Genomic DNA, 22696 nt, shown 5'->3' on the forward strand with positions numbered 1-22696 from the left:
GCAGGCCTTCGGAGGCCCGCTGTCAACCTCTGACTTTTTGTTCCAGCACAGGCACTCTGCAGGGCCACAGTGCACCTGCACCAGGATGTAAAGTGAGTCGTTGGGAACACAGCTCAGATTTTATATAGTAGGATAAGCATTACCATTATGTCCAGCAATGCATCTTTTTTGATTGTATAATAGGGGTGGGTTTTTCCCCATATTCAGGCTTGTCTTCCTTTCAAGTAAATATGGCAGGCATGTTTACCTTTTACCTTTGCCAGTGAGGAATACCAGTTAAAAGCATCAGATGAGGGAGACTTGGGACCTAACTCTTGCTCTGTGCAAAAGTCCAGTTGTCCAGGCATTCTCTGTTAGTCTAGCCCACCTTACAGGATTGGACAAACTAAGGAAAGCAGAAGTATGCATGAGATAGTTACGGATAGAATCTAAAATGTGCTAGATCAGATATATAAGGGGGGGGGGAGAACAAAACGTATTAGATAGTAAAAGGAATAGGTGCATGAATGCATGCACACACACAGAGAACTAGCCCATTTTCAAGCAAAAGTCAACCATGTCTGGAACCGCTGAACAGCTGTGGATGATTCATAATATAATTCAGTGCGAGAATAATATAAGAGAAAAATAAATAAGGAAAGAACGAGAGTGAAGGGGAGAAAAATGTGCCTGGGAGTGGAATGCAAAATGCCTCCTAACCTGATAAAACCAGTATGAGTTTGCTAATATATGGCGCTTTCTCCATGTTATCATCAAAATCCCATACTTTGTAATACAAAACAGTGCTTGACAATATGATTCATAAACCCTTAACGTGATATACTGGCCCACTGAGGTTTCATTATTTGGATTTCTAGTTTGACCGATTGCATAAAAACACAATCAACCCCCTCAAAATCCATTACCAGCCACATTATTTTCAGACATGCTACTGGAGGTGTGTGTATGTGCGAGCATGTGATTTCCCCCCTCACTTTCTTTTATTCTTGCCTGCAGCTGTTATGTATATATAATATATTATATCCCCCAAATTTTGTCATACCTTTCATCTTTAAAAAGTTTATATGATGGCCAACACACACACACACACAACATCAGCAGCTATGACGCTCCCCCCGTCCCTTTCAACTGCTTGCTTTAAAAAATTGGGGTAGCTTTGTGCAAAGTGTGGGAGTCTGGACCATGAAAGGTAGCCCCATTTTTTCCCATTGCATTTTCTTCATCTGTTAACCATGCCATCATTTAAAAACAGAAGATCTTAACAATTGTCTTGCTAGATAACATGGTCTATGCAGAACATGCAGAAAGAATCCACCAGACTAAGTCAGTGGTTATGATTAGAGATGGGCATGATCCGCATTACGATCGACCCCCCCCCCCCCCACGATAATGGCAATCACGCGATCAGGACCTGGCGGATCGTGCTCGAGCACGGCCAATGATCCAGCAGTCGGGAGCGGGGCAGGATCAGGGCTTGATTGGGGCGATCGTGCTTGGATCGGGAAGCCAGACACTCAGGCGCCAGCAATCTATTGACCTGGCAATGGAGCCAGGGGAATGCCTGAGCTGTGTTTGCCCTCCTTCTGTCGCCCTGGAAACCCGAATGGGTTCCTGTATCGCTGGGAACAGCGGGGCGCCCCTCCACTTTTGCCTCCATGATCCACGATCCACAATCCATGGATCGGAAACAGGAGATGATTGGTGTGGATCGTTAATTCAGGATCGTCATCAGCACCGATCCACGATCAGCTTAATCAGTATTTTTTTTTATCGTGCCCACCTCTAGTTATGATGTCAGACTGGGACCCATAAGACTCACATTCATATCGCTACTCTGCTGCCATGAAACTTGGTGACATTGGGCCAGTCAGTTTTTCTCATCCAAAGCTACCTCGCAGGGTTGTTGTGAGGAGAAAATGAGGATGGAGAAGAACCATCTATGTGCTCCTTTCTGGAAGAGGAGGATATAGATACAACCCTAAGGGGTTTTTGCCTTACTTCCAATAAGCCTTAACTGGTTTTCTTTTACTGTCTCTGGAATCTGGGCATTTTGCCTCTGCATGTGCAAGTTCCAGTTAGCTGTCATGGCTACTAGCTGTGAGCCTCTCCAATTCTCTTTCAAGAGCCAGTTACCATGCTTGTATCTTGTGGCAGTGAGTTCTATAAGTTAATTATGCTACATAAAACACAGTTCAAAGTGTACTGGAGCTTATCCAAAAAACAGCAAAACCTATTCCTCTCTGAGCCTTTCCTCTCCTACCCATGATCTCCCACTGTAGACATTTTCTGAGAATTCTGTTCAGGTTTGTAACAAGGTAACATACAAAGGCTGAAATCAGGTACCCAAATTTTGCAAGGTTCTGGAATATACAGCATGAGGAACAAAAACATCTTTATGATCTCTCAGGTTAGTTACTGTGGTTTACAACCTTCCACACTTCATTAACCTTTAGTTCCACCGGCATTTATGACCTCGCAAGAAGAGATTTATCAAATGGAAAAGCTAATATACAAGAACTCTATTTGGGCCATCAATGTTGAGCAACAATTATAACTGCTACACTTTAAATAACAACCATGCTTTGAACAACTTTGATATATAGGTTGTCTTTTATAAGGAAGGGATTACTGCAAGGTGATGCTGAATCTTCCAAACTAAGAGCTGCTGTAGCACAGTGGTTAAGTGGTTCGGCTGCAAATCAGCACTCTATTGGTTCGAATCCCACTACTGCCATGGGGTCAGCCACTCCTCTCAGCCCCAGCTCCCCAGCTGTATTGTGGGGATAATAATAACACTAACTTGTCCACTGCTCTGGGTGAGGCACTAATCTGTCCAGAAGAGCGATATATAAGTGCAGTTATTGTTGTTACTCAAATTATCCAAAACACAATCAACAATAAGCAGAGGTCACGTTATTATTGATTGGCCTTGCTAAGCTGATACAAGTTTCCACCGGAGACCTAAGTATCAACCAGATATTGGTGGAATATGTACGCTGTTCCAAGTAGCATTGTCTTTTGCAGTTCTGTAGGTGTTATGTCAGAAAGGTGCAGTTTTTCCATATGAATTGCAAAGTTTTTTGAGATGGTTCCAAGTGCCCCGATGACAATGGGGACTACTGTTGTATGCTTCATCCATAGTCAGGTTGTTTCTATTGCCAGATCTCTATATTTAATCATTTTTTCTTGTTCCTTTTCTTCGCCTCTGGCATCCCCAGGAATCACAATGTCTATTATCCAGACTTTTCGATTTTCCACGACTCTTATGTCTGTGTATTATGTTCAAAGTGCTGATCAGTTTGAATTCTGAAATCCCACAAGATCTTGACTTGTTCATTTTCTAGCACCTTTTCCACCTGATGTTCCCATGAATTCTTTGACACTGGCAAGTTATACTTTTTACACAATAACCAATTAATCAGCTTTGCAACCCTGTCATGTCTAGCTTTGTAGTCTATCTGTGCAATTTTGCTGCTGCATTCAGAGGTAAGGTAGGACACAGTTTCATCTTTTTCCTGACAAAGTTGACATTTTGGATTTTCACTGATTTTCTGAATTTGGGCTTTCATAACATTCATTTGCAATGCTTGTTCTTGTGCTGGGGAGACCAGACCTTCAGTATCTTTCTTGATTGTACCCATCTTCAACCATGCCCAAGTTAGGCTGTTGTCACTTTTTCCTTCAATATTTTTTAGATATTGCCCATGTAAGAGTTTGTTCTTCCAGCCATTTAATTTATTCTCAAACTGTTTCTTCTTGTATTCAGGCTTTGTTTTAAATATGTTCTCTGTTTTCACAGCCTGGATTAATTTTTCTGTACTTCTGCTGATGTAATCATTCAGGCCTCTCTTTTCTTCTTCCACTACCTGGTGTACTTGTAACAGTCCTCTTCCACCAATTTTTCATGGTAAATATAACCTGTCAACATCACTTTTTGGGTGTAAAGAGTGATGCATGTTCATTAATTTTCGCTTTTTTGATCCAATTTTTCTAAATAGTTTTGAGTCCAATCTATTATTCTAGCAGGGTATCTGATCACTGGAATAGCCCATGTATTTATGGCCTTGATTGTATTTCTACCATTTAATTTTGATTTCATAATTTTTTGTACTCTGTTGATGTATTCTTTCTGAGTCAGTTCTTTTATTTTCACATGCAAGATGTTATCTAATTCTAATATTCCAAGATATTTATAGTTTTCTTTATTTGATAGTGATTTCATAATGTCACCATTTTCAAGTTCTATTCCGTCAATATTTTTTTACTTTTCTATGCTTCAGGGAGAGTACTGCACATTTGACTAAGCCAAATTATCGTCGTCGTCATGGTCATGGTCATCGTCATTGTCATCATCATCATAAGTAGTTCCATAGGATTTTGAGATGCATAAAAAACAAAATACGCAGAGATGCTTAGTGGCATGTCTAGCAATGCAATTAGGCCACAGGAGCTTGGCTTTCCCAGAATGCTGCTCTATGATCCCAGAGGCCTTTTCTTCCTCTGTTTGTACACACTCTTTCAACATAAAATATTTAGATCATATTCAGAATCAGCTGGAACTGAGGTGAATCCTTACTAAATTCAACACAATTTGACACCTTCAGAGGCACTTCCAAACAACAACAACAAGCAAGCAAGCAAAAAACAGCAGTAGAGAAAAGAGCTGCCAAATTTAATTACCCTTCCTTCCTTCTTCCCTTTGCAATTTCTGGTAGGTGTGTTGCTATTTTAAGATGATCAAAGTAAAAATAAAGATAAAAGGCTGTTGATTACAGTGCAGTTGAAGACACCCAACAGCACCACACAAAAGAGGACAATTACACACACATAATCCATGGTTTTCTTTCAAGAAGTCAGCTTTGCTGGGAAGGAGCAGCTCAGAACCAGCAATTCCACGGTGGGATGAGAGGTCATTCTGGGTTAATGTGGGCTTGGAGGCCAAGACTTAATTTGAGGGTGAAGGGGCGGAGCTAAGGCAAAACTTCATACGAGGGGGTGGTGCCTGGAGCAGCGTCGGGGATCAAGGGCTTGGCAGGACACAATAGAAACAGGAAGGGGCCCAGAAAGTTAGCAGTGGATTAAGAGGAGGAGGGAAGACTCTCTCAGGATGGTTGCAGGGATGAAATGGAAGAATGAGAACTATGTATGCAGCCCTCAGTTTCATGGAAAGAAGATAGGCTAAAAATGGAGAGATGAAGAAAAGAAAAGCAGCGTCAGACTCTAGATTCTGCCCAATTCTGATAAAATCAGTGTATGTTTCTAAACATTCTAACCTTAAAAATAGCTATTACCACAGGAAAAAAGAATGTTCAATTACCTTTCTCTTTCCTCTCACACTTTTCCAAACTTGGTTTTTGTTTCCACTTGGGAAAGAAGACCAAGCCATTCAAAACTGCAGCAAGGATTGCGTTTACCTGGAACTATTGTTCACTGAGGTTTGCTGTGCAGGGACACGTGGAACTGCACATGCGCAGGCCTGTCGATCAATAGATTCTATAGCTAACATTCCTCTAGGGGGCACCTGCCCCTTCCCAGAGCACATATGCAGCTTGTTTCCCACCAAGACAGCCTGCTGTCTGGGAGGGGTGATGACCCCAACCCTCAGTTCCTTCTTAGCCACACGACTCTTCAGGTAAGTAGTGACGAAATGAACAATGGTGACTTTCTGTTCTGCCGCAAACAGGTCTATGTCAGGGAATCCCCTCTGTTGGAAAATCAGCCATGTACTGTATATGACTCCTTCAGTGACCACTCGTGAGTGAAGAAACTGAGCTTGCTCAGCCTGTCTGCAATAAGATTGGATGTTGGTGGAACATGGATGGCCTAGAGGGAGACATTGTGTTGCACTGCCCAATCTCAGATTGACATGGATTACAGACAAAGAGTCCTAGGGTCAAAACACACAATACTCATGGGTAGACATTGGCACAAACCAAAAAAAAATAACGAAATAGTGGATCGTGGTTCGTTGCAGATGACGATCCCAAATTCACAAACTGCAATGACCATCTCCCATTGCCGAACCAGTTCGTGGTTCGTGGAGGCCAAAGTGGAGCGTGTCAGTATTCCCAGTGATACAGGAATGGTGGGTTATGCCGGCGGCCGCCAGGCCTGGTGGGCATGGAGAGGAGGAGGGGGGTCTGGCCGCTCACTGGCAGCACCCCCCATGTGCGCACCCACAGGCCAAACTGGAGCGCGCTGGTATTCCCTGTGCAGGCAGGAATGGTGGGTGTTGGCGGCGGCCGCCAGGCCTGGCGGGCACAAGGAGGCGGTGGAGAGCTGCCTCCCCTTTAGGGGGGGTCTGGCTGCTCGCTGCCGGCACCCCCCATGTGCCCGCCCGCCAGGCCAAACTGGAGCGCGCTGGTATTCCCAGCGATAAAGGAACGGTGGGTGCTGGCGGCGGCTGCCGGGCCTGGTGGGCACGGGGAGGTGGCATTGAGCCACCTCCCTTCAGGGGGCAGGGGGTCTGGCCACTCACCAGCAGCACCCCCTATGTGCCCGCCTGCCAAGCCAAAGAAGAGTGTGCTGGAATTCCCTGCGACGGCAGGAATGTGAGTGATGATGGCGGCCACCAGGCCTGGCGGGCACGGGGAGGCGGCGTTGAGTTGCCTCCCCTCAAGGGGCAGGGGGTCTGGCTGCTCGCCAACGGCACCCCCCATGTGCCCACCCACCAGGCCAAAAAGAAGCATGCTGGTATTCCCAGCTATGTAGGAAGGTGGGTGCTGGCAGGGGCTGCCGGGCCTGGTGGGCACGGGGAGATGGCGACGAGCTGCCTCCCCTTTAGGGGGCGGAGGGCCTGGCCGCTCGCTGGTGGCACCCCCCATGTGCCCGCCCGCCAGGCCAAAGAAGAGTGCACTAGTATTTCCAGAGTGGGTGGGAGAGGACCTGTCATCATGAGGAGGGGGAGGGGGAATATCCACCAGCATCTGCAGGTCCTCACCCGAGGGTCCCACCAAGGAACAGTGTGGCGGAGGCAGCCAACAGTACACACCTTCCTGCCTTGCCAGAAAAGATGGGAGGGAGAGGACATGTCATAATGAGGAGGGGGAGGGAGAATATCCCCCCGCAACCGCCAGGTCAAAGAGAAACGTGCTGGTATTCCCGGCGTGGGAGGGAGAGGACGTGTCATTCGGACTGGGGGCCTCATCCCCCCAGCCACCGCGGGTCCTCACCCAAGGGTCCCACTGAGGAACAGTGCGTCGGCAGCCACCTCCTGATCCATCAGCCTCGAGGTTGTAAGTGGTGCTGCCCCAGACCCCGAGAGGACAACCTCCGCCAGCGCAGCCTGCCGGAGCACTCTGCTCTCACCAGCATCACCCTCAGGGCAAAGTGATCCTCCCACTGACCCCCACTCAGAAGAGCTGGTGGACCCCTTTCTTCCCCGAAATGAATGTTTCACTGGGTGAGGAGGGAGACAGGCTCGGGTGGTGCCTCTTCAGGTGCCGAGTCAGGGCTGTCGAAGACAGGTGCTTTGGGTTTTTGCCCCTGCGCACCAGGACATCACAGGCACAGCACCGCACCACACGGGGGTCATCAGGGCTGTCGAAGACAGGTGCTTTGGGTTTTTGCCCCTGCGCACCAGGACATCACAGGCACAGCACCGCACCACACGGGGGTCATCAGGAAGGGCCCGAAAGTGCCTCCATATGGAGGCATTGTAATGTCGACTGCTAACTGTCCCAGGGGAAGGAGGATGAACAGTTACAAGCTGCGCTGCGGGGCTGGACACGGATGACGGGGTGAGGGGTGGACTGCAGGAGGGGACACCACTAAGAGTTTGGGATGAGGACAGGAGGGATCTTTCATAACACACATACCATTCCTCCAGGGATCCGTCGCCCACTCACCCCTGCTCAAAGTGTTGAGAGAGATTTTCTCTCCCCTGCGCAAAGACCTCTTGGACCTCCACAGCCCACATAGGTGAATTGGGGGGAGCGGGAGGACTCCCTGCGGCCCCCGAGCCACACCCACTACTGCTTTCCACAACTGAACCAGGAGGACTGCCATCGCACTTCACCCCACAACCACCCTTGGCAGCCAACACAAGAGGAAGACTCATTGTGCCCCCAAACTAGAATTAAGGAGGACAGGAAAGGAGATGACTCTGTGTGCCCTCCACCGCGGTGCTCACTGAGCTTGGCCCCAGGGCCTGGCAGCAGCCCTGGCACCAGAGGGAGGGAGGGACTAGAGCCCTAGCCCACCACTCCCACAGACCTGAACAGATCAGGCACTAATAACACTGTGTGAGCCCTCAGTTGAGGTGCCCACTGAGCTTGTCAACAGGGCCTGGTAGCAGGCCTGGCATCAGAGGGAGGGAGGGACTAGAGCCCTAGCCCACCACACCCACAGATCTGAACAGAACAGGCACTAATAACACTGTGTGAGCCCTCAGCTGAGGTGCCCACTGAGCTTGGCCCCAGGGCCTGGCAGCAGCACTGGAACCAGAGGCTGGGGCTACAGCCATAGCCCAGCACACCAAGATGCCTGGGCAGAACAGGTACAGTGACTAAGAATAATAATAGTAATAATAAGCATCATAATTAAAATAATTAGGATTGTGATAATAATACGAATCATTTGGTGAGCCCTCAGCCAAGGTACCCACCGAGCTTGGCCCCAGGGCCTGGCAGCAGCCCTGGCACCAGAGGGAGGGAGGGACTAGAGCCCTAGCCCACCGCTCCCACAGACCTGACCCCATCAGGCTCTGATCAATAATCAATGTGAGCCCTCAGGCGAGGTGCCCACTGAGCTTGGCCCCAGAGCCAGGCAGTAGCCCTGGAACCAGAGGAGAGAGATCCCTATCCCCCAAAGCCAAGCTCAATTGTACTCTCAGTCTCTCTCCCCAAAGGCTAGCAAGTGGCAAGCAAGAGCTCTGTCCCACTCCACTGCTCGCAGAAAGTGAAACCCAGCCTGGGAGACCATGCCTATTTATAAGCATGGGTCTCATTCAGCAACACAGGAGGTCTGTGTTTGGCCGTCAGAGCTGCCTATCAGGGTTTACAGGGATGAGATTGGAGTGCCCATGGCTACAGAACACCCCCTTCCCCCTCCCTCCCCTGGGTGTCTTCTCCCAACTTGTAACTGCTTTGCAGCTCCGTGGTTGGAAGGAAGCCCTGCTGATCAAGGAAAGCTGGGCTTCCATTTGGGTTTTCAGGGCGACTGAAGGAGGGCAAACAGAGCTCAGGCATCCCCCTGGCTCCGTTGCCAGGGGAATAGATTGCTGGCGCCTGAGTATCTGGCTTCCCGAACCGCGCCCGAATGCAATAAACCACGCCTCTCCCGACCGCTGGTTCGTTGGTCGTGGACAATCACAAACCTCTGGGTCACAATCGCATGATCGCCATTTTCGTGGGTTTTTGAGGTTCATAATGTGTTTCATGCCCATCTCTACTCATGGGCCAGTGTTGGATTCTGCAATGATTCCTGAGAATTGTAGTTTAAAAAACCATCAGCTCAATGTGATTCTCAGCTGGGGAGGGATGGAGGAGTTCCTCTCTCTCTCTCTCTCTCTCTCTCTCTCTCTCTCTCTCTCAAAAATCCTTTGAGAACTTGAGATGGAGGTGGGGGAACGATATAAGAGGAGACAGGAAAAAAGCCGAGGAAAGAAATCCGTTCCTCCCATTCTTCATCTCCCGGCAGGGACTTACAGCTCGGATTCCCCCCACCCCACCCCCATCTCTGAGGTGAAGCAAAACCAGCTGATTGGATTTTTGAAAGGGAATCAGTCTCTCTTTGAGAGAATCTCTTTGAAAGACAATCTCTTCAGTTGAGTGGCTGTTCTTTGCAAGAAAATCCACTTCGCCCAGAGAGGGGGGGCGGTATTAAACTACTATTCCCAGCAGAGATTGCAGGACCAATCAAGCGCTCTTCACATGAAGTTTGTATCGTGTGTTCTTCTGACCCCTAGAAGCAGTGTCTCCCTGCTTGTTTCTGTAGAACATGGTGGTACACTTCTGTAAGTATTTGGACGTCTTTGTTTTGTACAATCTCTGTGAAGGTGATAAGAGCATAATGGACTGCCCACATTTCTAATACATTGATATTTAAACTTCTCTTACCCTTCAACCAAGTACCATGGGTTGTGAGATAGTTGTAGTGTGCTCCCCAACCCTCCATGGAGGCATTGGTGGTAACTGTGGCTTCAAACTTTAGACAGCCAAACTGAACCCCCCCCCTTAAATAGCTGAGGATCTAGCAACCACCAATGTAACCACTGCTCTGGGAATGGAATACTTTCTATTCTTTGTCTATTCAAGCAGTGCTGGATCTAGGCGCACAGGTGCCCAGGGCAAACCTTGTCTGGGTGCTCTGTGCGCGCGTAGCGCGCTCACTCCCGGCGCTGCGTGATGACATCATTCTTGTGATATCATCACGCAGGGCGGGAGCCATCCCCGCCTGCGTGGCAAGCCGGCCGCTCCAGCGCCCGGTGACCCATGGAACTGGCGGCAGCGCGGGCGTGCACTGGGGCGGCTGGCTGGCTTGCCGCGCGCGCAGGACTCCCAGCCCTGCGCTCAGCCACCCGTGCGGCAAGCCAGCTGCCCCAGTGCACACGCAGTTAGCGTGCCCCACTGCCCTGCGCCCGCACGGCAAGCCGGCCACCCCAGCGCATGGTAAGCAGCGGAGCTGTCGGCAGCGAGAGCGTGCGCTGGTGCAGCTGGCTTGCCACACAGGTGGCTGAGTGCAGGGCTGTGCTCAGCCTCCTGGGCAGCTGGCAGCCGCGCCTGGCGCCCCCTCTTTGGCTGCGCCAGGGGCAGGCTACCCCCCCTGCCCCCCCTCGATCCAGCCCTGTATTCAAGGGTTGTGGACAGGTCGAAACCATAGTTGTAATCCCTTCATATGCAGTCTTGCTAGGGGAATCAGCACTGTAGTTGCAGCCACCAGTCCAAGGAGCATTTGAATTTTCAGGGCTGATTGGAAACTGTAATTTGTTAGGGATTTGACTAAGGTCCTCAGCATTGCTTTCTCTTCAGTAGGAGAAAGGCCTTATTTAAAGAGTCCAGTAAAGCACCAATAAATAAATATTAAGAATTTCCTGTGGGAATTATGGATGGAAATATGAAAATAAACGTCTTTAAGGTCTAAAACTGCAAACCAAGAATTGTGGGGTAGTAACTGCAATACCATATTGAGTGTTACCATTTTAAATGTACATATTCTGACTGACGTTTTCAAGTCCCTCAGGTCCAATATGGGTCAACCCCCCCCCCCCATCCTTGTGAACTAAAAAGAACCTGGAGTAAAACCCCAATCTAGGTTCAGATCGTGGTACTCTTTGTACTGCTTCTTTCTCCAGCAGCGCCGACAATTCTTTCGCCAGCTTAGGCAATATATCTCAAGTAGTTTTATGAGGAAGACTCAGATATGGGAAACTGTTAAACTCAATTTCATAACCACTCTTGATAACTTCAAACACCTAAACATTTGTGGTGTTGGATGCTCAGGCTGCATAAAAGTGGGTTAGTCTGTCACTGAAAACAACAGTTTTTTCCTCTACTAGTCACTCAGAATTACTTAGGCTCGAACCCTTGCTCCCCATTAATAAAACAGCTTGTGAGTGGGCTTATGCTTCTGATACTGCCTTGACCAGTAGATGTTGGGCAACTGTGAGGATATTGGTATTGATAAGGATGATATCACAACAGCATCAGTCTGTACTACTGCTGTTGCTGCTGGCTGTAAAAAGGTTGAGAACTCGGTTATTGAGAGGGTGGTAACTAGAGATGGGCACAAACAGCAATACGCACCAAAAAACGCCACGAACAACCCAATCTGCTGTTGGAGAACAAGCTGTTCGTGAGGCCCCATTCTAAACAAACAGGTGGTCATTGCAAGCCTCGTTTGTTGCTGTTCGACAAGCCAGACAGTCTGGCAACTGCAATCAATTCCCTTGGCAACGTAGGCAGGGATTGTCAGAACTGTGTCTGAACTTCTGCTGTTGCCCTGGAAACCCCAATCTAAGCTCAATTTAGCTTGATAGGCAGGTCTTCCTTCCAAGTGTGGAGCTCCAAATTTGTTACAACAGAGCAGACCATGGGGGAGGGAGGGGGCTCCCAGCTCTGGCTAGTCTTTGCAGACAGTGGAGAAGGAGAGGCAGCTGCTGTTGGCATTTTAATAGAGAGACAGGGAGAGTGCATTGGAGCTTGAATTTTCTTTGTGTGTGGTGGGATATAGATCTACCACTTCAGGTTCCAGGGCTGCTGCCAGGCTCTGGGGCCAATCTATTTTTTTTTATTATTGGTATCTTTCCTGCTGCCTCCTCAGGTAGGGTTTCTGGGAGTGGTGTGGTAGAGATCTACCCACCCTTAGGTTCCAGGGCTGCTGCCAGGCTCTGGGCCCAAGCTATTATTTATTATTGGTACCTTTCCTGGTGCCTGCTCAGGTCAGGTTTCTGAGAGTAGCGCAGTAGGGATCTTGACCAAACTTGGATGATGGATGGAGTAGAGCCTGCTGGCCCCTACGAACAGCCAACCACAAACATGTTCGTGAACAGGGTCATGTTCGTGGTTGTTCGTGAGTCCCTGTTCATGGATGGCAATGAACAACAAACATCATGTTTCTTTTTTTCTGTTCGTGCCCACCTCTAGTGGTAACACTCTGTAGGATCTTGCAGCTTTCCAATCAATCCTTTCTCTTTTGGGATAAATATTCATCAATTTGTGTGGAGAATAATGTCTCTCTGTTGAATGGCAGATCTTCCACTCTGCCTCTTGTCTCAATAGGTAGAGCCATGGATAGGAACCACGCATGTCTCCAATGGACTAGTGCCAAAACTAGGGCCCTGGGGGAAGAATCGGCCACATGCCTTCCGGCATTTATCTGCTGCTTGGAAAGCCTGATTGTCTCTTCTTGAACCACTCTGACTACAACCTTTTGGTATTCTGGCAGATACTTGTTGTATGTAGCCATCTTGTTCCAGAAGAAGATCTGATAAGTCCCCGTAAGGGCAGCATAATCCACGATTCTGATGTTGAGGATCGCACATATATAGACCGTCTGGCCCAGGAAGGAACATTTCTTTCTCTTTCTGTCAGCAGGCGTAGAATGGTAACCTTGCCTGTGTCTCGACTGCATCTCCTCTATGACTAGTGATGATGGAGGAGGATCACAAAAACACAGAGTTGGAAGGGGCCACGCAGACCTTCTAGTCCAACCCCCTGCCCAATGCAGGATGAGCCTAAAGCATCCCTGACCAAGATTCATCCAGCCTCTTCTTGAAAACTGCCAGTGAAGGGGAGCTCACCACCTCCCTAAGCAGCTGATTCCACCTTTGAACTACTCTAACCGTGAAAAAGTATTTCCTAATATCCAGCCGGTACCTTTCTGCTTGTAATTTAAGCTCGTTGCTTCGAGTCCTATCCACCGCTGCCAACTGGAACAGCTCCTTGACCTCCTCCAAATGACAGCCTTTCAAATATTTAAAGAGAGCAATCATGTCCCCCCTCAATCTCCTCTCCAAACTAAACATTCCCAAGGCCCTCAGCCTTGGGCTCAGTCTCCAGACCCCTGATCATTCTCGTTGCTCTTTTCTGCACCCTCTCAATTTTGTCCACATCCTTTTTGTAGTGAGGCCTCCAGAACTGCACACAGTACTCCAGGTGTGGCCTGACCAAGGCAGTATAGAGAGGAAATATGACTTCCTGTGATTTTGATGCAATGGCCCTTTTGATACAACCCAAGACTGTGTTTGCCACCTTTTTTGCCACCGCATCACACTGACTGCTCATATTTAGTTTACAGTCCACATTTACTCCAAGATCTCTTTCACATACACTACTACCCAGAAGTGTATCCCCCATCCTATATTTGTGCTTCACATTTTTGTGGCCCAGATGTAATACTGTGCACTTATCTATGTTGATTGCATCATGTTCACAACCGCCCACTTCTCCAGAATATTCTGGTCTTGTTGAATTTTAACTCTATCTTCTTGGGTGTTTGCCACTCCTCCCAATTTGGTATCATCAGCAAATTTAATGAGTAGCCCGTTTACCCCTTCATCCAGATCACTGATAAAAATATGGAAAAGTACCGGGCCCAAAACTGAGCCCTGTGGCACCCCACTGGACACCTCCCTCCAAAGGAAGGATAAATAGAAATGGACATTCGTCCTCCTTGGTGTTATAAAGCCCTTCAGCCTTCTTAGATATAATGGGAATAGAAGCTGGCTTCTTACAAAGTGTAGACATCAAGTCCAGGAACCCTTCAATCATTGGCAACATGCTATTGGCTGGGTTTCCAAAATAATGATGTTGCAGTATTTTGTCATAGAATCATAAAATCATAGGGTTGGAAGGTACCTCTAGGACCATCTAGTCCAACCCCCTGAACAATGCAAGAAATTCACAACTACCCCCCCATTGCCCCACTGACCTCTGCTCCATGCCCAGAAGATGGCAGAACACCTCCAGGATCCCTAGCCAAACTGGCCTGTTGAAAATTGCTACCTGACCCCGAGGTGGCGATCGGCCTTACCCTGGGCATGTAAGAAGGCCACGAAAATGAAGCACTGATGTAACCCATTCGACCCTCCCCCTCATGATCTGTCCAGGTTCACAGAATCAGCATTGCTGTCAGATGGCCATCTAGCCCCTGCTTAAAAATCTCCAAAGAAGGAGAGCCCACCACCTCCCGAGGAAGCCTGTTCCACTGAGCGACTGCTCTAATTGTCAGCAAGTCCTTCCTAATGTTTAACCGAAAGCTCTTTTGATTAAATTTCAAGCCATTGGTTCTGGTCCAACCTTCTGGGGCAGCAGAAAACTACTCTGCACCATCCTCTATATGACAGCCCTTCAAGTACTTGAAGATGGTTATCATATCACCTCTGAATCATCTCCTCTCCAGGCTAAACCTTCTGAGCTCCTTTAACCTTTCCTCATAGGACTTGGTCTCCAGACCCCTCACCATCTTCATTGCCCTCCTCTGGACATGTTCCAGCTTGTCTATATCCTTCTTAAACGGTGGTGCCCCAAACTGAACACAATACTCTAGGTGAGGTCTAACCAGAGCAGAGTAGAGTGATACCATCACTTTTTGTGATCTGGAGTCTGGACACTATGCTTCTATTGATACAGTCAAAACCACATTTGCCTTTTTAGCTACCATATTATACTGCTGACTCATGTTCAGTGTATGGTCTACTAAGACCCCTAGATCCTTTTCACACATACTACTGCGAAGACACATCTTCCCATCCTATAATAATGCATTTTCCTATCTAAATGCAGAACTTTGCATTTATCATTTTGTTTGTTTTAGTCCAGTTTTCCAGCCTGTCAAGATCATCCTGTATCCTGTCTCAGTCTTTGACCATATTTGTGACCCCCCAATTTATTATCATCTGCACATTTAATAAGCATTCCCTCTATTCCTTCATCCAAATCATTTATAAAAATGTTGAACAGAACAGGTCCCAGGACTGATCCTTGGATCTTGGCTTGGAAAAAGCCATATCTATGTCTAAGGATTTAGCCATTCAGAGCATTTGCTTGGCGTAGAGTCATCTGTGAGAGAAACAGGTTCCCTATCTCCCACAGTCTCATCAGGTGATAGGTCAAAAGGTAGACTTGGACTCCGCTCTATTAAGTTGGGCTCTGGATTGGAATCAAGTAGATGAAATTCCATGGACGAATTCAGAATGCAGTACTGTTGATGGGTCACTCTAGGGTGTGAAAGATCAGATGTGGATTCTACAGATTCTGTTCTGTAGGGCTCACCCCAGTCAGCTCCTCAAAGTGGAGGTACTCCCTGACGCCACACTAGACATTTATGTGCACAGCATTGTTAGTGTAAGAAGCGTTCACGCCCTCTGGCAGTCGTGTAAGAGGGTTCTCAGGGCAATTCCACCTCCTCTTCTGAGAAGTCAAGTGGGAGCCTGTGTGAAGAGAAGGGGTATATGGGGTGTCCACTACCTCCAGACTCCCATTGTCCAGGTCTATGACCTGCAACCTGTGAGAATTCTTCTTATGTTTGGAGTGTTTTGATTTAGCTTTGGTTTTCTTTCTGAGTGGCTCCAGTGATTCTGGAGTTGGCCCTTCAGTTGCCTCAGACCTCTGCCCTATAGGTCTCGGAGCCAAAAGCAGGTCCGTAAAGGCAGGTGCCGTGGATGGGGTTTGAACCATCCAATCTGAAAATTCTCTAGATTTGGAACATTGTTGGATCTGAGGAACTGTTGAAGCTAATGAGCTTAGAGTGCTCGAAGCTCTGCAATGCTGTTGGATCCATGACATTGCCAGGTCTGAAGGTCTTGAGATGCCCAAAGCCAATAGGCAGATTCAAGATGGAGTCAAGTTCAAAAAGCTTGGCACACTTGAGTTTGACTGATGCTTCTGAATCCAAGATGGTGAGGTCAGATTCCAGAGCTTTGAAGCCTTCAGTGGCGCGACAGTGGATCCAGTTGCTTGGCGAGCTCCACCAAGGCAGTAGACTTAGCTGAGGCTGGCCACAGCCGACAATACCTGTTCCCATAAGGTGGCCTTGAGTCTGGTAGCTCTTTCTGCTCTGATCTTAGGGATGAAGCTCTTGCAATGTTTGCACGAGCTAACACTATGCCCCTCTCCCAAACAGATGAGGCAAAGAGTGTGCCGATCCATCTTAGCCATTTTCGTACTGTACTGAACGCATTTTTTGAATAAGGCCTTTTTCAGCCATCCTGACTGTTCCTCTCTCCATTTGTGTAGGTGAAGAACAAAGTCGAGGGAACATCATCTAAGCGGAACTTCTTGTGCCAGTGGCAAAAGAGGAACTAAACGTTGGGGACATTGCCCCTCCCAGAGAGTGGGCTGTTTTGACAGGAACAAGCCGCCCATGTGCTCTGGGGAGGGGCAGGTGCCCCCTAGATGAATTTTAGCTGTAGAACCTACTGATTGGCAGGCCTGCATGCGCACAGTCCCATATGGGATTGCACAGAAGACTAAAAATGAACATGGGGAAAACATAAATGAGGAGAAGTTTGGAGGCCTCCTTATTTATAAATTTAACTAGATAAGGTGTTTCTTCTCTTTTGCTCACAAGAGAAGAACAGTTACCACAGTTTGGGTAGAAGAACCCAGCAATAAATATAGTTTTTAATAAACTTGCTCCGTGCATGTGTAAAATGTTCACTTTTAATGAGGACTAGCAACCATATGGGAAATAGTAAAGAAATGGCATATAAAATCACAGCAATGGATGGACTCAGGACAGTGAAGGCAAAATTCAATTTCAGAGACGGTGCTTTCAAAGAAGAAGTGAATGCGTCACTGTGCATATAGTTTTATTATATTTTACTGAGTAGTATCACAATTAAATATATTTGCTAGTATTACAGTAGTCACTCACAAGGGATTATTTAAAAACTTCATAAAATATAAAGGTATGGTTCTCCTTTCAGCACTGCTCATGTGCCTATATTAAAATCCGAGTATTATAAACTTTGCAGTGGATTAAAATTTCAATATTCATATTTTCTCTCTCCATTCCTTCTTTCCCCAAGTAATTGCTCCATGGCCACAACATTAGATCTACTCCTATTACTGCAGGGATTAGGGTGTGGTGATTGATCCAGTATGTGGATGCAGAGTTTCACACATGAAACTTTCTAATCACATACATAAATATTTATATCCTGACCTCCCCGCATGCAGGCTCATGGCGGTTCAAAACAATATTTAGATACAAATTTAAAACATACACTTAAACTACAACAAGTTTGGTGTAGTGGTTAAGAGCTGCAGGACTCTAATCTGGAGAGTCGGTTTGTTTCCCCACTCCTCTGCTTGGAGCCAGCTGGGTGTCCTTGGGTCAGTCACAGTTTCTAGGAGCTTTCTCAGCCCCACCCACTTCACAGGGTGTTTGCTGTGGGGATAATAATAGCATACTTTGTAAACCACTTTGAGTAGGTGTTAAGTTGTCCTGAAGGGTGGTATATAAATTGAATATTGTTGTTGTTGTTGTTATCCTGGAGAGGAGACGACTGAGAGATTATATAATAGCCAGGGTGAGAGATCCTTCACTTCCACCTTCCACCCCCTGCTACCACTCACCTTGCTGGAGGGAGGAAGGTGGGGGAACAGGCCTCCCAGGCACACACCCGAGGTGGCACAATGTCATTTCCAGGAGTAACATCATTGCACTGCCGTGAGAATGTTCCCGTGCTTGGCAGTGAGCCCAAATGGGCCAAACCTAGCCTGTTTGGGGCCCAAATTGGCTCGCTGCAAAGCCTGGGAGCACTACCCGAGCTTGCGCAATGATATCTCTTCCCGGAAGTTGCATCTTCACATTGCGTCAGGAGCAGGGCTTTTTTTCAGGGGGAACGCGGTGGAATGGAGTTCCGGAACTTCTTGAAAATGGTCACATGGCTGGTGGCCCCGCCCCCTGATCTCCAGACAGAGGGGAGTTGAGATTGCCCTCTGCGCCACTCCAGCAGCGCAGAGGGCAATCTCAACTCCCCTCTGTCTGGAGATCAGGGGGCGGGGCCACCAGCCATGTGACCATTTTCTCTGAGGGCAACCCACTGAATTCCACCACCTCTTTCCCCAGAAAAAAAGCCCTGGTGATGACTGTTTCCAGGAAAGACCAAGTGCTGTTTGATGGTATACCATTGGAAGTTATACATGCTGGGTTCATCACAGGCTGTGTGACAATTGTGGACTTTTCATGTGGTTTTGTTATGAGCCATTGATTGATCGATCTTCTGTGAACGTCTCTCATAATTTAATTATTATTTACCGGACAGAGTGGTCCTTCCTGTGTCATGTGGTGATGAATTCCATAACTTAATTCCATAAAGACTTGTCATTGTCCACTCTTTCCTTCATTTGATGACATGGTGAAGATTTTCCTCTAATTCTTAACTGGCTGTTCAGCTTAAGCAGAAATAGTACAGACAGATAAAAAGAACTGGTATCCTCTCACAAAGTGGTTACAAACCTATTAGGTTGGCCATCTTTTCCCCATCATCACAGGCAGGGCTTTTTTTCTGGGAAAAGAGGTGGTGGAACTCAGTGGGTTGCCCTCGGAGAAAATGGTCACATGGCTGGTGGCCCCGCCCCCTGATCTCCAGACAGAGGGGAGTTGAGATTGCCCTCTGCGCCGCTCAGCAGTGTGGAGAGCAATCTCAACTCCCCTCTGTCTGGAGATCAGGGGGCGGGGCCACCAGCCATGTGACCATTTTCTCCAAGGGCAACCCACTGACTTCCACCAGAAGTCCCAGAAAAAAAGCCCTGCTCGGGAGTGTGTGCGTGCACTGAATAATGTGAGTGCTGGGACCCACCCCCTCCCACTGGAACCTGGCAACCCTATCAGGAGGGAATTTCCTCCAGGCCAGATTGGCTGGGTATCCTGGAGTTAAATTATTTAATTGGAAATAAACGAGCACAAATCTCCATTAAAAAAAAGTGTACTGAGCTCTACTAGAGCTTAGTTAAAATCCTCTCCTGCATAAATCATGTCACCTCCCCATTTGTTTTAGATTCTCATCTTGTCCTCTCAACTTCCATGCACTTGGATAATAACAGCTGGCCCAAGATCTTCTGCCGGTGCACTGGACATGCTTTGTCCTAGGTGACAAACAATTAAGCCAACTGTGCACGTGATGTGAAACAATGACTCAAGGTGGCCTTATGCTGCTCAGAGAGAGGTTCCTGCTTTTGAATGTGGAACATGATGTACACAAGCATGCCTGTTTTCTAAAAACAATCCAGGAGTGTGTTGCACAGCTGTAAGGAAGCTTCATACCTTTGGGAGGGGATAAATGTACCAAACTTCCAGTGCCAGCGTGTAGAAGCATCAGCAACAGTAAAAGAATGGGTTTTCTGCATCCCTGGTTTGATGCCTATGCTGCTTCTTTGCTATGCTGCACACTGCATAAAGATCTAAGATAATTCCAGACCCCGAATGGCTTCCGAAGACTAAGATAGCATCTCCTGAAACCCTCCTCCAACGTGGAGTACCACCGCTTACAAGATTACACTGTAATTTTATAAGTGTCAATGCAATTGACAACTTCTTTCTAGTTGTAGACAAGCCACCACTGGCATGCCAATTATGGGCAGGAGGGAGGGGAATGCATAATTAACAGTGCTGGGCTGGCACAGCTGTTGTTCTTATATTTCATGAAAAAAGGGGAATTACCTTTCACATAATAATCCCAGGTAAGGATCAATTTTAATTAAAGTGTTATAACGTGAAGCCACAATGCTGAAGGTCAAATGCAATTTAAACTATAAATTAGCTTTCTTGTGATATGGAAAGAAACCCTTGAAACTTGTGATCTGTTTATTCAAAAGAACACACAACCGAGAAGTGCTTTCACCTTCCCCCACCACCCCTGTCTGGAAGAATAAATCCTATGCAAGCATGGAAGCCACAAGCACTGAAATTGCAGGGGGGACACAGAAAATCCAGGGATAAAAAAATAAAATGCATAAAAAGTGTAAAGGAGAATGAAAGACATGGAAATACACACAGATGAATCACGGTCTGGTAGAAAAGAACACACAACAGCATAGGGGGACTATGTTATGTCCGCTGTGCAATTAAGCCAACTGCTTATGTTCAGTGCAATAATCTATACAACTGTCTGTTTTTGCTTAGAGAACATAGCAAAGACTTGCAGGGAATGGGCTTTCTTTGGACAATGACAAGACTTGAAATGAACAAAACTTCTCATGTGTCGAGGTCAGAAGACTCCTGTGATGGAATCTAGAGGTCAGAAGACTCCTGTGGGGAATCTAGAGGTCAGAAGACTCCTGTGATGGAATCTAGAGGTCAGAAGACTCCTGTGATGGAATCTAGAGGTCAGAAGACTCCTGTGGGGAATCTAGAGGTCAGAAGACTCCTGTGGGGAATCTAGAGGTCAGAAGACTCCTGTGATGGAATCTAGAGGTCAGAAGACTCCTGTGATGGAATCTAGAGGTCAGAAGACTCCTGTGGGGAATCTAGAGGTCAGAAGACTCCTGTGGGGAATCTAGAGGTCAGAAGACTCCTGTGGGGAATCTAGAGGTCAGAAGACTCCTGTGGGGAATCTAGAGGTCAGAAGACTCCTGTGGGGAATCTAGAGGTCAGAAGACTCCTGTGGGGAACCTAGAGTTAACCCAAGAAGATGTCATGTCATTCAAGAAACACCAAAAATATCAAAAGAGACAGTGGTATGGGGAATGGGGCTGAGGCTGGAACTTGCTGCTTTTTGCTATGATCCAGCCAAATGTGCACAGCAAATACATAAACCATAGCAGCAGCTTCTGATAACAAGGTTTTCACTTATTTGGGGGCCATTTCATATTCAAATAGTGTATTTTGACATATGGGACTAATTTTTTAAAAAAAGAATATTCAGGACAGGAGTGGAGGATGTATTGTGTGTCTGTTGAGCCCTGGCATCAGGCATTTTTTAAAGCACCGCACCAGACCCAAAGGGACTCTTCTGTTCTGTGTGCAGAAGGTGCCTTCCACACTATACATACTCCAAGACTCCAACCAAATGCGAAGCACACATATATTGTATGGATGCACAAAAGCTTTCATTTTACTTGTTTTTGTTTTGTGGGTGCCCACCTCACAGGGTGTTTTGTTGCGGGGATAATAATGACATGCCTTGTAAACCACTCTGAGTGGGTGTTAAGTCATCCTGAAGGGCAGTATATAAATCAAATGTTGTTGTTGTTGTTATATTGCTTTTGTGAGCTTCACCTATTCCCATTGCTGTCATTGCTTCTTTTGTACCATTTCATGTGATATGGGTGTGCATGCGAGCACCAAAATAAGAAAGTTAAGTTCAGCATGATGAAAAAGAAAATGTCAAAAAATAAGACTTGTGTGTTTGAGTTTCCCAAGGCCAAAAAGAAAAGAAAAAATGTCAAGACTAAGCCTTACATAACTTGGTTGTGCCCTGAGCTAGACAGGCACATCTTTGTCCACTGTCCCTTCCAGGTACACACACACACGCCTACAAGACAGCCATTTTGGAACATACAGTTTAAAAGCGCCACAGTCTAGTGTGCAAGATAGGACTGCTGTTCTTTCCCAGAAGCAAGAAATCGTTTTTTTAATGCTGGGACAATTTTATCCACAGCCCTCTCAGCAAGGTGGCTGTTGAGAAAAGAAGTGGAGTGTGATCTTATGCTGGGGCCCTTGCAATACATACTGAGTGGTGCAACATTATTGGTTTATGAGGCTGACTCCAATCTCCCCACTGGGGTAGGAAGGGATTCTTTTACTCCTTTCTCAAGGCTCTATATTACATGGAAGGTTAAGACAGGCAGTTTTTAGCCCCCTTCTCCACTTCTAAAGGAACAGCTGGAACTGGATACGATACAATACTGGAAAGAGCCCTCATCCTCTGGACAACGCAGCTAGCTTCACAGTGGAGTTTGATGTAGGCTAAGGAACAAATTCTATTCTGCCTTTCAAAGTGTGATTTAGTAGGCAGTATGACGGCAGTTAAGATGTTTGGCTGCAAATACAAGGAAACACAGAAAATGTGCAAAGCTAAAATGATGCTCTGCTGATGCTCTCCATAAGAGCTTGTTATCAGTAAAAAGAGGAGCACTGTGTGCTTCTAAGCAGGGGAGGGAAGGAGCCCAGCTTCATTGTAGCAGCCCTACATATCTAAACTACTCTAATGCAGAATAATTTCTCCCCTCTGGGGAGGCTGCTGTCCTCTGAATATTCCTGCTCAGGGAAATGCTCAGCATTGCACCCCGCTGCCATATAAATGTAG

At 47.1% G+C, this 22696-nt stretch overlaps 1 protein-coding gene across 4 annotated transcripts in view; it reads right to left on the reverse strand.

The window, feature by feature from the left end:
- The window catches only part of RBFOX1 (RNA binding fox-1 homolog 1), a 489827-nt gene that overhangs the window by 198522 nt on the left and 268609 nt on the right, over positions 1–22696 (reverse strand). The window contains exon 2 of one of the 4 annotated variants that reach the window (XM_054992896.1): positions 19260–19265. The exons of the other annotated variants lie outside the window; for them this stretch is intronic. Within the exon in view, the coding sequence (XP_054848871.1) occupies positions 19260–19265 (6 nt within the window). The remainder of the gene's footprint in view (positions 1–19259; positions 19266–22696) is intronic. 4 annotated transcript variants of the gene reach the window in all.

This window comes from Eublepharis macularius, chromosome 12 (assembly GCF_028583425.1).
Source record: "Eublepharis macularius isolate TG4126 chromosome 12, MPM_Emac_v1.0, whole genome shotgun sequence".
NCBI classification, from domain to species: Eukaryota; Metazoa; Chordata; class Lepidosauria; order Squamata; family Eublepharidae; genus Eublepharis; species Eublepharis macularius.